The sequence below is a fragment of the Lissotriton helveticus genome, chromosome 10, assembly GCF_964261635.1.
Source record: "Lissotriton helveticus chromosome 10, aLisHel1.1, whole genome shotgun sequence".
Lineage (NCBI taxonomy): Eukaryota > Metazoa > Chordata > Amphibia > Caudata > Salamandridae > Lissotriton > Lissotriton helveticus.
This window is the reverse complement of record NC_136071.1, coordinates 609,563,900-609,578,491: the sequence shown is the minus strand read 5'-3', so window position 1 is coordinate 609,578,491 and position 14,592 is coordinate 609,563,900. Positions and strand designations below refer to the sequence as shown.

Genomic DNA, 14,592 nt, shown 5'->3' with positions numbered 1-14,592 from the left:
GCTAATAGTGGAATCTGTGTATAGGTGTATAATATATTGTTGTTTGTGTTGTTATCTGATACTATGACACGCAATCCATCATATGACTATGTAAACTGTAACATCGTCAGGGTATGTACTTCATACACCAATGCTGTAATGTATGTTCTGCTGCATAATACTTTGACCCTTATGGTGCAGCCTGCTAATGTGTTTTGATTTAATTTTACTTCTGATCATTACTATGTAACACGAAAAGTGAATGCGCTTTCATTTTAGACGTTTGAGAGGTCCAACTATAGCTCCCCAGATACACTCTAAATACTTGTCAAAATGCTTTAAAATAAGCGGTCGTGCGCATGTTTTCGTTGTAATTGTAACTTTGACCACTTAAACATGGCGCCGAGTACCAGTCCTATTTCGAGCTCCAAACGAGGCGGCTATAAAATGAGTAGGCAAAAGAAACCTTGTTGTTTCTGTGACCCATAGAGGACTCTGGTGTGGATCCGCGTTGATATAATCACGGTAAGCACGGAATGTCAGTGTTGCCCCTTTAGTCTTAAATAACTGTGGTGCGATAGAGTTTTAACTGGAGGTTTATTTTGCTCTTTGCCCACAGTTTTCCGATCGTATACAAGCTTGGAGTGAGTTTGACTCTGGGTAAGCTTGTGTTGAGATTGTTACACAACCGCTAAAACTTTGTAAATAGACTCTTGTTAACAAGTCACAATGTTATTTCTTTTTTTACAAAAAAACCAGAAATAAGTAATGTGAATGCCCGCCTAAAAACGGAGACCTGCGTGCATTGGTAGACGATTGTCTCGCTACCCTATATTCCAGCTGTGCTAGGTAATTCAGTCATCGTTTGATGCTAATGTGAATATGTATCTCATGACAGCTTACTGATACTAAACGCAAATAATTCTTTAGATCGGGCTCGTCCTACAGGAAGTAAAGTACACCTTAAGAAGTGTGCAGTCCATCTTGCCCTTCGTCGGATTAAGAAATATATAGATGTAGGATACTCCATTTGGTTTAGCTTCGTTAGTCTATTCAAGTAAGTGTATTTGCTTACATCAAAATACTAGACACCATCCCAGCAATAGTGGCCTAATATTTCGATATGTTTACATTTAGGACTCTGAGATCCCTTACAGATTTGATGTCCGTCCTCTTGAATTAACCTCACTATTCCTGACCTAAATTAAGGTAAAGTCGTTGAGTTGGCCCTCTGAAACGTCTATTCAACTAGAGAGTGTGTGAACTTATTTAGTTGTGTTAATGCATGGAGTCTTTGAATTGATTTCTTAGATTTGTTTAGTCATTTCTGTACATAGAATATGCAAAGTTTTGAATTAGTGTTGTTATAACAGAGAAGGTGTCCACGTCTAATGTAGATCTCTGTGATTAATACAACCGTTAAAATGTTTAGGACTCAACCTAATGACGATTAGATCTTTGCTAGAGCGTTTTTTGTAAATACTCTAGGGTATTTGTTGTAATGTGAATATTGTGTTATATGTGTAGTGGTATTAATATTAATTGTTTAGTGTTCAAGGTGATATGGATAAGAGTAACTGATTTATGAACTGTATGTAACTTAAAACATTTGTGTTTCAGGTTACGTCTGGTCATTATACAGTTTTTATTGACTCCAGTCCTGAAGATGGTCTCACGAAGTATTCCTTAAAGAGACCGAAACGTCGACCTCCACCTCTTCCTTTTGTATCATTTATTGTACTGTATTGGATAGGTGTTCTAGGTTCTGTTGTGTTGCATATCTTTATATCATTTATAGACCTCCAGACCTATGTTTTACTGTATATATTGATTTAATTATTTTTTGATAAAAACTTTTGTCTATACACCTTGTCTGTTATCGTGTTTTACGTTATCGTAGCTTTGACTTGTTCCATGTTGTTATGTGAGTTTTTGTATTTGTAGAAAGATTGAATTCACACAGGGATCATTAATTTATCCTTTTAATTTGGTTTAAATAACTCAAGTTTTTGTAAATAAATTCCCTTGAAGGCACTCTCACCCTTCTATCATAACCACCCAAGCCCTCAAGGGTAGTCTGGGTCGCTCACTGTTTGTAACTTCGTTCATTGCGCAGACACTAGTCTGTTGTGAGCCGCTTTAACCAGTGGTTGTTCGCAAAGTTCTTCTTAAATCAATGTCTGAGGCCGAAACATTAGTCTACTCAGACGAATATATTTTGAAGGTTGCATCTGGCCCTTCCCTGCTGGGAAATAAAGGTCAAGTTATTAACCATCCGTATGAATCAGATCTGAACCAACTGGAAAGGCTGAAAAAGAAACTAGTACGTACTGAATTGCATGCAAAATTTCTAACAGACTGCCTGAATTCGAATATCATTCCGGCAGGCTTGCAAATACGCAATATACCCATCATCTTCGTCGACGACGAAGAATTTAAAATCGGGTTTAGTTTCTCCGCTAACAGGTTCTCCCGCACCTGGATGGTGTTGAGTATCGAAACGGCGTTCCGTCAAATTAAAATCCTTACTAAGGAAATTGAATCCTTGGAGAACAAAATATCTGGAGATAGCACTATTACCAACAGTAAGTTACTCCTAGATAAAATTCAACTAACGGTGAAAGAATTTGAGGAGTTCAACTCCCATAAGAAAACAGAGAAACTTCAGAACGATATAAAAAGATACAATAAGGAAAGAACCTACCCTTATTTGAGAAAGGATTTTTATACCACACAGGGTACTGACCAACAACCCCCTAAGCGGGCAACTTTCTCTGATACAGGATCAGAGTCAGGTAGCGAAAAATCTGTTAACACTAACTATCGTTATCAAGATCAACAACCATCAACATCCCGCCAGTCTTTTTTAGCTCAGGACACACGGGGCTCCCGTCCACCAGGGAGACCCCAACAACAGAAGCGAGGATGGTTCCGGAAGCAATACACCCCCGGGTTCCGCCAGACCAGGAACCAGTATTACGAATGGTAACAAATAACTTAACCATTCCCATCTTCAATTTGTCCACACATACGTTGTCTGAACAAGAAGTGGCAGTACTTGCCAATGGACTGAGTTTTGTTCCGACTTATAAGAATGACCTTTTTCAAACGAAATTAGAACTGTACCGGTTCTTCCGTACTGTCAGATTAAAGAATTTCTTTACGACTAATCCCTCAAATCCAACAACAGGCTTTACTGGACTTAGAAATCCATCTTCATTTTACCCCACTAACACAATGGTTAACAAAGACATTGTTACATTTGAGAATGCGACCTTGATAGAAATTGAAAACTTATTCAAGCGTCCACTCAAATACAAATTAAATCTGCCTAAAGAGCAACTTCTAGCCTTACAAAATCTTCAGAACCTACCTCATGCCCTATTTAAACCAGCAGATAAGGGAGGGGGTATTGTGTTATGGGAAAGGTCCAAATACAACGAAGAAATGTTTAGACAGCTATCTGTACCAAGTCATTACATGAAATTGACTTCTAATCCTACCAAAAGACTGATTGGTGAAATCACAGCTTTAAGCAAATGCGGCCTTGAGGGAGGGTGGCTGAACGAAAAGGAGGCCTCTTTTCTATTAAACAAATCACCCACTATACCAGTGATCTACATGCTCCCGAAGGTGCACAAGAACCTGGATGCACCCCCAGGTCGCCCAATTGTGAGTGGCTGTAATTCAATCTTAAAACCCCTTGCACAATATTCTGATTATTTTATCAGACCCTTTGCGGTGGATCGTCCCACATATATCAGAGACACCACTGCAGTCATCAATGAAGTTGAGACATTTGATTTTGATGCATCTTGCGATATATTAGTCTCTATGGATATAGAGAGTTTATATACAAACATCCCGCAGACAGAAGTTCTTGAAATTCTGGGCGAACTTCTCGACTCCAGATTAAGACCACACACTGTACCTACACCATTTATTTTAGAATGCATCAGAATTCCGTTATGTGAAAACTTTTTCCTTTTCGAAAATTCCTTTTTTAAACAACAGAAAGGAGTAGCCATGGGCGCTATTTTCGCCCCAGACATAGCTAACATTTATGTGGCATGTTTTGAGGATCAACACCTTTGGCATCCTTCGAATCCTTATTCTGATAATATCAGAAAATGGTTGCGTTACATCGATGACGTGTTCATGGTTTGGCATGGCACGGTTGATCAACTCCATGACTTTCACCGTTGGTTGAATACTAGGAATTCCAATCTACAATTTACGATGGAACACAGTGCCCATGAGATGCCGTTTCTAGACATCATCATAAAAATTGACACCAACCATAAACTGTATACTAGCCTTTACACCAAAGAAACAGCTAGAAACACCCTTTTACATTTCTCGAGTCACCATCCGCAGGCACTGAAGGATGGTCTACCGTTTGGGCAATTCATTCGTCGTCGAAGAAATTGCACCTTCAAAACTGATTATTTTTGTGAAGCTAAAAAACTTAAAGCAAAACTGCAGGCTCGTGGATATCCGTCCAGATTGTTGCGTAAAGCGATGAAAAGAGCCTGGTATAATGATAGAGAAGCTCTTTTAACTGTTAAAGACCGTAAGAACACCCCGAATATCGTTTGTGTATCCACGTTTGGGACTCATTCCAACGCAATCAAAAAGATTGTGTGTAAACAATGGAATCTGCTTCAATCCATCCCTGAATTCCAGAAAAAACCACTGTTTGCTTTGAAGAGAGGGACCAATTTACGTGACAGGTTAGTGCATGCTTATGAAAATGCTCCACCAGCCAATACAGTTGACAATATGAGACAAATTAGTCCTTTATTGGGCCATCATAGATGCAACAACTGTGCAGCTTGTTCCACAACCAAAACTATCAAATCATGTAAAATCAATGATATGGAATTTAAGGCAAAAAACTTTTCAAACTGTAATACCACTAATGTGGTCTATTGCATCCAATGCCCGTGTCTGTTGCATTATCTAGGAAAGACCATTCAGCCAATTAAAAAAAGAATCCTTCAGCACCAGTCACGAATTAGATGCAGAAAGGAGAATGCTCCACTGGTTGACCATTATTTACAACTCGGCCATAAAGAAACAGACATGTTATGGTGGGTCTTGGAAGTTATTAAACCGAATAAAAGACAGAGCAACATTGACAAAATACTGTCATTGAGAGAGGGCAAGTTAATTTGCCTTACGGATACTGTGAAGAGAGGTCTTAATTCAGCTACCGAATGGCATTCGCTAGCCTGTATAACATAGGCCGCCTGAATTTTAACCTTAAGATCTGTCAGTCTGTACATAAGATACACATTGCGGTTAAATCACCATAGGGCTACACAATGTCACACGAAATGCTGCTCTTTGGCTAGACCGATTAAGTCGATAGACTTTTTGCTGTCATTTTTTAATATGCATGATTCAGTCTATCGGATTGATGCTAGGGTTCAAAAACGGTCTGTCAATAGATTCCATTTGCTAATAGTGGAATCTGTGTATAGGTGTATAATATATTGTTGTTTGTGTTGTTATCTGATACTATGACACGCAATCCATCATATGACTATGTAAACTGTAACATCGTCAGGGTATGTACTTCATACACCAATGCTGTAATGTATGTTCTGCTGCATAATACTTTGACCCTTATGGTGCAGCCTGCTAATGTGTTTTGATTTAATTTTACTTCTGATCATTACTATGTAACACGAAAAGTGAATGCGCTTTCATTTTAGACGTTTGAGAGGTCCAACTATAGCTCCCCAGATACACTCTAAATACTTGTCAAAATGCTTTAAAATAAGCGGTCGTGCGCATGTTTTCGTTGTAATTGTAACTTTGACCACTTAAACATGGCGCCGAGTACCAGTCCTATTTCGAGCTCCAAACGAGGCGGCTATAAAATGAGTAGGCAAAAGAAACCTTGTTGTTTCTGTGACCCATAGAGGACTCTGGTGTGGATCCGCGTTTATATAATCACGGTAAGCACGGAATGTCAGTGTTGCCCCTTTAGTCTTAAATAACTGTGGTGCGATAGAGTTTTAACTGGAGGTTTATTTTGCTCTTTGCCCACAGTTTTCCGATCGTATACAAGCTTGGAGTGAGTTTGACTCTGGGTAAGCTTGTGTTGAGATTGTTACACAACCGCCAAAACTTTGTAAATAGACTCTTGTTAACAAGTCACAATGTTATTTCTTTTTTTACAAAAAAACCAGAAATAAGTAATGTGAATGCCCGCCTAAAAACGGAGACCTGCGTGCATTGGTAGACGGTTGTCTCGCTACCCTATATTCCAGCTGTGCTAGGTAATTCAGTCATCGTTTGATGCTAATGTAAATATGTATCTCATGACAGCTTACTGATACTAAACGCAAATAATTCTTTAGATCGGGCTCGTCCTACAGGAAGTAAAGTACACCTTAAGAAGTGTGCAGTCCATCTTGCCCTTCGTCGGATTAAGAAATATATAGATGTAGGATACTCCATTTGGTTTAGCTTCGTTAGTCTATTCAAGTAAGTGTATTTGCTTACATCAAAATACTAGACACCATCCCAGCAATAGTGGCCTAATATTTCGATATGTTTACATTTAGGACTCTGAGATCCCTTACAGATTTGATGTCCGTCCTCTTGAATTAACCTCACTATTCCTGACCTAAATTAAGGTAAAGTCGTTGAGTTGGCCCTCTGAAACGTCTATTCAACTAGAGAGTGTGTGAACTTATTTAGTTGTGTTAATGCATGGAGTCTTTGAATTGATTTCTTAGATTTGTTTAGTCATTTCTGTACATAGAATATGCAAAGTTTTGAATTAGTGTTGTTATAACAGAAAAGGTGTCCACGTCTAATGTAGATCTCTGTGATTAATACAACCGTGAAAATGTTTAGGACTCAACCTAATGACGATTAGATCTTTGCTAGAGCGTTTTTTGTAAATACTCTAGGGTATTTGTTGTAATGTGAATATTGTGTTATATGTGTAGTGGTATTATTATTATTATTATTATTATGAGTTTTGTATAGCGCCTGGTTACCTATAGGCATCCCAGCGCTTACCAGAACATAACACTACTAAAGAGTGAGGGGATTAAACAGAAAACAAAAAAGTTTTTAAAAGTTTTCGAAACCGAAGAAGGCTAGCTTCCGAGCGCAATTGTAGAGGCAACGAGTTCCACAAAGAGGCCACATTTATTGAAAACCTTCTGCCACCCGTTCTTGCCTTCTTCACCCTGCCAACCTGAAGGAGGTGTTGATGGTCAGAGCGAAGAGAACGAGAGGCCTTGTAAGGTTGGACCATCTCCTAGGGCCTACCCCGTGCAGAACTTTGTGAGCGATACAAAGTGACTTGAATTTCACCCTGTCCCTCACAGGGAGCCAGTGCAGTGCCCTCAACGCCGGGCGAGCAGATTGACGCCTGGGAAGACCCGTCAAAAGCCTGGCCGCCGCGTTCTGCACTTGCTGCAGTTTATTCAGGGTAGATTCGGGTGCACCCAGGAATAACGCATTGCTGAAATCCAGCCGCGAGATGATAAGTCCCTGGATGAGAAGCCTTCGGGTGGACACTGGGAGCAGAGGCAGAATCTTCTGGGCTGCGCGGAGCAGGCCAAAGCACACGCCAGCAGTCTTTTTGGCATGAGTTTTGAACGATAGGTCCCGCTCCAGCCATACCCCCAAGCTCTTGATCTCCTGTTTGGGGGGGGTACCGGTCCCAGACAGTCTGGCCAGCTGCTGGGGGACAAAGATGGAGAGGAGTTCCCCAGCAGCATCAGCTCCGTCTTGGAGCCGTTTAGCTTTAGGGCTGAGCTGCACATCCACGTGTAGATCTTTTCGAGACACGTGTGCAGCCGGTCGGGATGGTACGCCGACTGGGAAAGGCCTACCACCAGCTGAGTATCATCAGCATAACTGATGATTTTAATACCCAGCGGCAGTACCACACTCTCCAGGGGGGCCATGTAAACGTTGAATAAGGTAGGGCTCAATGAAGAGCCCTGTGGCACACCACACTGGAGAGGGGTTGAATATTAATTGTTTAGTGTTCAAGGTGATATGGATAAGAGTAACTGATTTATGAACTGTATGTAACTTAAAACATTTGTGTTTCAGGTTACGTCTGGTCATTATACAGTTTTTATTGACTCCAGTCCTGAAGATGGTCTCACAAAGTATTCCTTAAAGAGACCGAAACGTCGACCTCCACCTCTTCCTTTTGTATCATTTATTGTACTGTATTGGATAGGTGTTCTAGGTTCTGTTGTGTTGCATATCTTTATATCATTTATAGACCTCCAGACCTATGTTTTACTGTATATATTGATTTAATTATTTTTTGATAAAAACTTTTGTCTATACACCTTGTCTGTTATCGTGTTTTACGTTATCGTAGCTTTGACTTGTTCCATGTTGTTATGTGAGTTTTTGTATTTGTAGAAAGATTGAATTCACACAGGGATCATTAATTTATCCTTTTAATTTGGTTTAAATAACTCAAGTTTTTGTAAATAAATTCCCTTGAAGGCACTCTCACCCTTCTATCTGGCTGTAGGACCCTGGATTCGACATGGACAAGATTCTGATCAAGAAACCACTGACCTTCGACCGTCTGGACACTCTGGACTTCGCTGTACTTCTACTGGGCCCGACTTCATCTCCCTCTCCGTCTAAAGCATTGTCTGTGCCTGTGTCCCATACAGGCTCCGTGCAGGATTTGTGCAGGATTTGTGGAGTATCAAGGACAACTGAAGTATCTCCCTTGGGGTGATGGAGTCACTCCCCTACATTCACAGGCACCGTAAAGCCACTGACCGGTCTGTTGATCCTGAGCTCCTGCAAACTTTGAAGGTTTTTAGCAACACAGGAGGTGGGTTTTTATGTTTCTTGAGGTTGTGCTGCTGTTTCACTAAGTCACTCGGGTGCCGCCGAGCTCTTTGCCTGGGCCGGTTTTCGGACGATTTTGTTACTAGGGCCGATTTTGCAGCTATGCTGCAAAAACGGCCCTGTAACAAAAACGCCCCCCCAGGAGCCCAAAACTGGCCCCCCACCCATGCGGCACACCGGGGGATTGCCCGGTGCCCGCTACGGCCAGTCCGGCCCTGGTTGCTATGAATAAATGATTTTAAGATCACTGGGGCTGGTGGCGAGCGGATGGGAGGGGTGTGTTGTTCTTCTCCAGAAAGTGAAAGAAGTTATTTGCGTTGTTTGAAACTTCATAAGAACACACGCATGTGCCATGTCAAGTGCTGCTTACCTAAATGGAGAGCACACCAAACAGGAGCTGTCCATTCAACCACATTGAAACAAGAGTCATATATAACAAAGCCACAGGTGGTATGCCTTTACACAATGTTTGCTTAGAGAGGTACCAGCAGTGAAACCCTTCGATTCCCACTGGGCGAGAATGAATCAAAGAAAAATAAATTAAACTCTGCCAACATCCATGAGCAACGTTTTAATATCGAAAAAAATCCCTATTTTTTTGTGCAAAATGTTAAGGTGCTCAGTGCTCCTGTGATCATGCAGAGAAGTAAAATAGTAAGGCCAGTAACCTTTTCACACAGTGAAATGCAACAGTTAGGTCCAACCATGTGTGTAAACGAATAGTGCACATAATTGGTTTTAAACATGTTCCACTCTGCCCTGTCGTTAAATTGACACTGTTCACAGGTGGATTAGGATTAATTTATTGCCAATAACCCATATTATTGATAATGCTTCGATCCAATAGGATACCAGGATAATCATCAGGATGAAACACATTAGTGGAGTCAGAAAGCACCAATTAACACTAAGAAGGAAACCAAATGAATAATAATATATGAGGAAGGAGAGACAAACAGTGGTGAAATCATAGATGGCAGGGGAAATCAAAACAGTAGTAGAACTGCTAGTCAATCACATCTAAGAGGAGATATTGAAGGTGGAAGTTAATGTAACCTTTCTTTGCCCATTTTTCATGAAATTGTGGCTGGGTTTGTCCCCTTTCTCTTAGGAATAGCAGGCGCATCTATTTGTTCCTTCTGTATCTACTGATATGTGTGACAGTTTTCAACGTTGCTCATTGTTGTTGGCAGAGCATTCATTTATGTTTCTTTAATACATTTCCCGTCGGTGGGAATCTAGGTGTTCCACTATTAAGAATTATCTAAACAAATGCTGTTTAAAGTGATAGCACAAGCAAATGTGTGTCTATTTTTTTTCTTCAGATGGAGAGGTAAAGGCACACTCACCTTAGCTTATAGTCAGCATAGCCCTTCTGATTGGCTCTCAGTTTCGCGAGGATCACCTTCAAAATCCTTGTAAAAATTACCAAATTGATCTGAAAAAGAGAGTAACAAATTAAGTACTGTTAAAGTAACACGAGGGTAGTCGAGTGAAAGTGAAAGCTCTGTCTATAACTAAAGCGACCACATCACACCGATGTTATCCACCCTCCGCTGGCTTCCCATCGAGGCTAGAGCTATCTACAAGACTGCCTGTATCACCCACAAAGCCTTGCACTCCTCCTCTCCTCGCTACCTGGCGATTAAACTGAAACTCCCTGGAGGCTCTAGACCATCACGTAATACGGAATATCTACTGCTTGAACCTCCCACTTTCAAGAAGGAAAGATTGATGGCCCAATCCTTTTCAGGCAACGCGGTGAGAATCTGGAACTCACTTCCGCCTCAGCTCCAGACCACCACCTCCTCCCAGGTCTTCAAAACGGACCTCAAAGTTCTCCTCCTCCAAAGACACCTCCAAAAGTAATTCACGCCCCCTCTATTATCTGAAGGAAGACCTCCCATTACTGAAAACTTTATTCTCCATGACTATGGAAGTGCCTTCCCAGTGTGTTCGTGTGGTTGGAGTGTATGCCATTTATTGCAGTATTATCCTTGTACCTGTGTTTGGTACTCTTTTGTAACATGCACACGACACTTTTCTCTTGTAACACAGTTTGCTACCTCTCACAGTTTGTTGCTTTTGATACTTGCACAAGTGCCACCATTGCCTACGTTACGTTTGTTCTTGTGCCTCAGTGTCTAGCATATATTGCAGTATATTACCTCTAATTGTACTTTCTTTTCTCTTGTAACCTGCACACTTGTCACTCTTTCCTCCTGTAATGCACTGTTTGCTACCTCGTGTATTTTGTTTGCTCACAATTGTCACTTTTACCTCATGTAACTTATCGTCTGCTTTTGTAATTTGTTAATTTGTAATTTTCTGTTCCTATTGTGAAGCGCTCTGACGCCTTCGGGTAAAGTACGCGCTATATAAAAACGCATAAATGAAATAAAATAAAAATAAAATATGTTGAGTGGATGGGGGAGTGCTCCAACAGTTATAACTTGTGGTTAGAAGCTGGTCTAACAGTGACACCTGGTGGCTGAGAAGGGGATTTTCACTCTTGTTTTGATACTTGCACTCGAGCAAGTAAATGACAGTTTTTGAAGACACAAGGTGGCTGGATTTTGCATTTACAGTGACACCCAGAGATGGCTGCTGGGAGATACAGGGAGCTGAGAGATGGCTGCTGGGAGGTACAGTGACCTGCAGAGTTGACTGCTGGGAAGGAGAGCTGCTGTTGCCGAGACACATACTTGCTGTGTGTGCTGCTCGTACAGGATGGAAATGATGCTCTTACACTGCAACCGGCTGGTCGTCAGTGTGGCTTGTACACTGGCACCTTTTAGCAGCGGCTGAGAGGGCTTCCCTGGCACAGAAGCATGCTTTCTGTATTGCTACAGGAGCAGTACCTGGTAGGACCATTCTGACAGGGACCCATCCTTTCGGTAATTGTGGCTGGTCTCACACCTGCTGTTTGTGAATACTTCTCTTCGAGTTATTATCCCTGTGGCCTTGCGTAATGTTCCTACACTGCCACATTATGGATGTTGGTGTTATTACTGCTCTTTTGATGACAGCGACTGGATAAGGCCATTCATTCTGTTTTTAAGGTGACCAATAAAGTAAGGCAACTATTCTTTTTAGTGACACCTGACCATTGTGAGCATTGATGTCGTGCAAGCTCTAAGTAGTTTCCCTTTAGTGTCCCCTTTTCACTCCGTATATTGCTTCTTCGATAATTCCTGCTGGTTGTCTGTAATTCTGTTACAGAGACATATATGGGCGAAATAGACGTTTCTTCTCCAAATGGAAAGTCATGGATCAGTGGCGGCTCTTACTCAAAGGCGGAGGAGCGTCGCCCCACTGCTCGTTGAGCAGTGCAAAATAATCATAAAATGATATTAACAAGAAGCTATTATCATTTTCTTTGTGGGATTCCGACTCCAGCCAGGTCGGGCGGGCTGAGCTCCTCAACGTCAGAGGTAGAAGGCGTGGTTTACACTCCCTCCCTAAGTCCACATGACAGGGTGCACTTAGGGTCGTCCAAACATTCATGAGCACCTGGTATGTTCTCCACTGGACTTTGTTGCACAGCCCAGTGGAGAACATGCCCAGTTTTCCAATTATTGCCTGAGCGGCCATTTCCGCCACTCAGAACAATCGCAACGCTGCTCCTGCAGAGTTGTGATTGGCTGGAAGAGTTCAGGGGACTGGGTGCTTCCGGTGCTCTGCGAGGACTGAGGAGAGATGTGCGGCGGCGGCGAAGGTAAAAAAATATATATATCATGCCTCCTGCCACCACCCCTCCCCCCCCCTCCGTACAGAGGCAGCTGCCACTGTCATGGATCAAGTTCCACTAAGGCACCTTATCATTAAGCTGAACATGGCATGTTGCACTGCAGGATCTAAGCTTGTGGGTCGGATGTATGACATTACAACGCATGCTTTTGCATCGCACGCCTTTACAACGTGGTTTTTACAACGCAAACCTTTACAACGCATAGCGCTTTGGGGTGCTGGATAGTGAATAGTTTAATTTACTATTCCAACTCCAGTCCCCATGGACACTAGGGAAGGTGTTGGATAGTAAATTAAACGTATTCCCTATCCTAGAGCGCCCCCAGCGCAATGCGTTGTAATGGTTTGCGTTGTAAAAGTTGCGTCGTAAAGGCACTGCGTGGTAAAAGTTGCGTTGTAAAGGATGTTTCCCTGTGGGTCTAATGGGCAGAAAAGTTTTACGGTTTGGGCAAAGTAAGAAATTGTCCAGGACACCAAGCTACAATGAAGATCCCTGGAAAAGTGATTCCCTCTTTCCATCTCACCCTAGTCTATTTCTCTACCTCAAACTCTCTCCCTCTTTCTGCATATCTCAACGTCTGACCCTCTCTTTACACCCAGTGCCATTTTAAGGAGTTTGGGTCAGAAACTGCACAGGCCACATTATGGCAGGTTTGTGTGACACTATTTAGGAATTTTTAACATGCGTGCAAGTATGAATTAGCAGTATATCAGTAATACAGTTCAAAGTTTTCCCAGCATGGGCCCTTAAAATATGTCTATTTCCGGACCACAAATAAACAGGGTACATATTTATGAGCCACTTGTACTGCCTGAGCATCAGTTATTGTGATGTGCTGGCTGCAAAAATCACACAATCATATCTATGAGGCCATGCAAAGCAAAGGCAAGGCAGTGCACCATGGTGCAAGGGTGCCTAAGTTGTAGACAGGATTGTTTTTTGTGCAGGAAAGAGCCCCTTCTGCACAAAAACAATCCAAAGAGGCATTTCTTTCTTTCTATGTGTGCTGCAGAATACAGCACACATAGAAAGAGTAAATAATCAAGTAGAAATAATGATATTTCTACTCTTTACACCTCATCTGGGGAGGCAGGTTTGGTAAATCTGGGAATGCATCATAAACATGGAATTTGTGTGGCAACACCGACCACAAAGCTCATGGAACACCGCCCTTGCCCAGAATAATGCAACACAGCGATTTGAGCTGCGTTGCTGTACTACAGATTTATGAAGCCAGTAAAAGCCAGGAAATGCGGCTTCGAGTGGCTTCATAAATCTGACTTAGAGTCTTGCTTCATACATGTACCGCATTGTGTGGTGCAAGCGTGATGCAAGCCTTTCATAAATATGCACCATAGTGTTAAAAAAAATCACTTATCCTTCAGTTGAAAGCCATTCAGCACAGTGTTCCTGGCTTACAGTCAACCCTAATTGCACAGCACATACTTTCTTGGTTGCTACAATCAGCTAAATACTGTCCAGTGGCATAAAACAAAATGATGGGCCCCCATGCAGTTTCTGATTATGGGCCCTCGAGTCTCCCATATCTCACAGAAATGCATTGATCTTGGGATAAATGGAGCACCTTGAATGGTTGGTAGCCTCCTGGAGGGTTAGGGGCTGTGTGTGCAACTGCAGGTGTCTTCTAGCTCCCCTGTTCAGTTTCACAGTTCAAGTCTTTCGAGTTACTTCCTTAGTTACACCCAGAACTCTTTCCCTAACCAGATCAGAGTGACTCATACATTCTCTGAATGCAAACAGGACTTGTAAACCTACTTTATCAAGCTTGAAGCTACATTACTTGAACGTCCTCCCTCTGAGTACTCCGCCTTTCCTCACAATGGATGAACGCACAACCTTTAGCCTAGTCGTGTGACAGAATATTGTGTATATAAATACCATCTTACTGAAATATTGTGTCCCACATATCATTTACAGAAGCGTTGTTGATTTGGTTTTAATTTTCATTAACTCCACTGGGGCAATATTTTGTGAACAAT

General features: G+C 41.8%; 1 protein-coding gene across 1 annotated transcript in view; it reads right to left on the bottom strand.

Annotated features, from left to right (window-relative positions):
• Positions 1-14,592, bottom strand: part of LOC144785427 (glucagon receptor-like) — a 127,055-nt gene that overhangs the window by 31,425 nt on the left and 81,038 nt on the right. Inside the window, exon 10 of the mRNA XM_078664340.1 lies at positions 10,191-10,279. Within this exon, the coding sequence (XP_078520466.1) occupies positions 10,191-10,279 (89 nt within the window). The remainder of the gene's footprint in view (positions 1-10,190; positions 10,280-14,592) is intronic.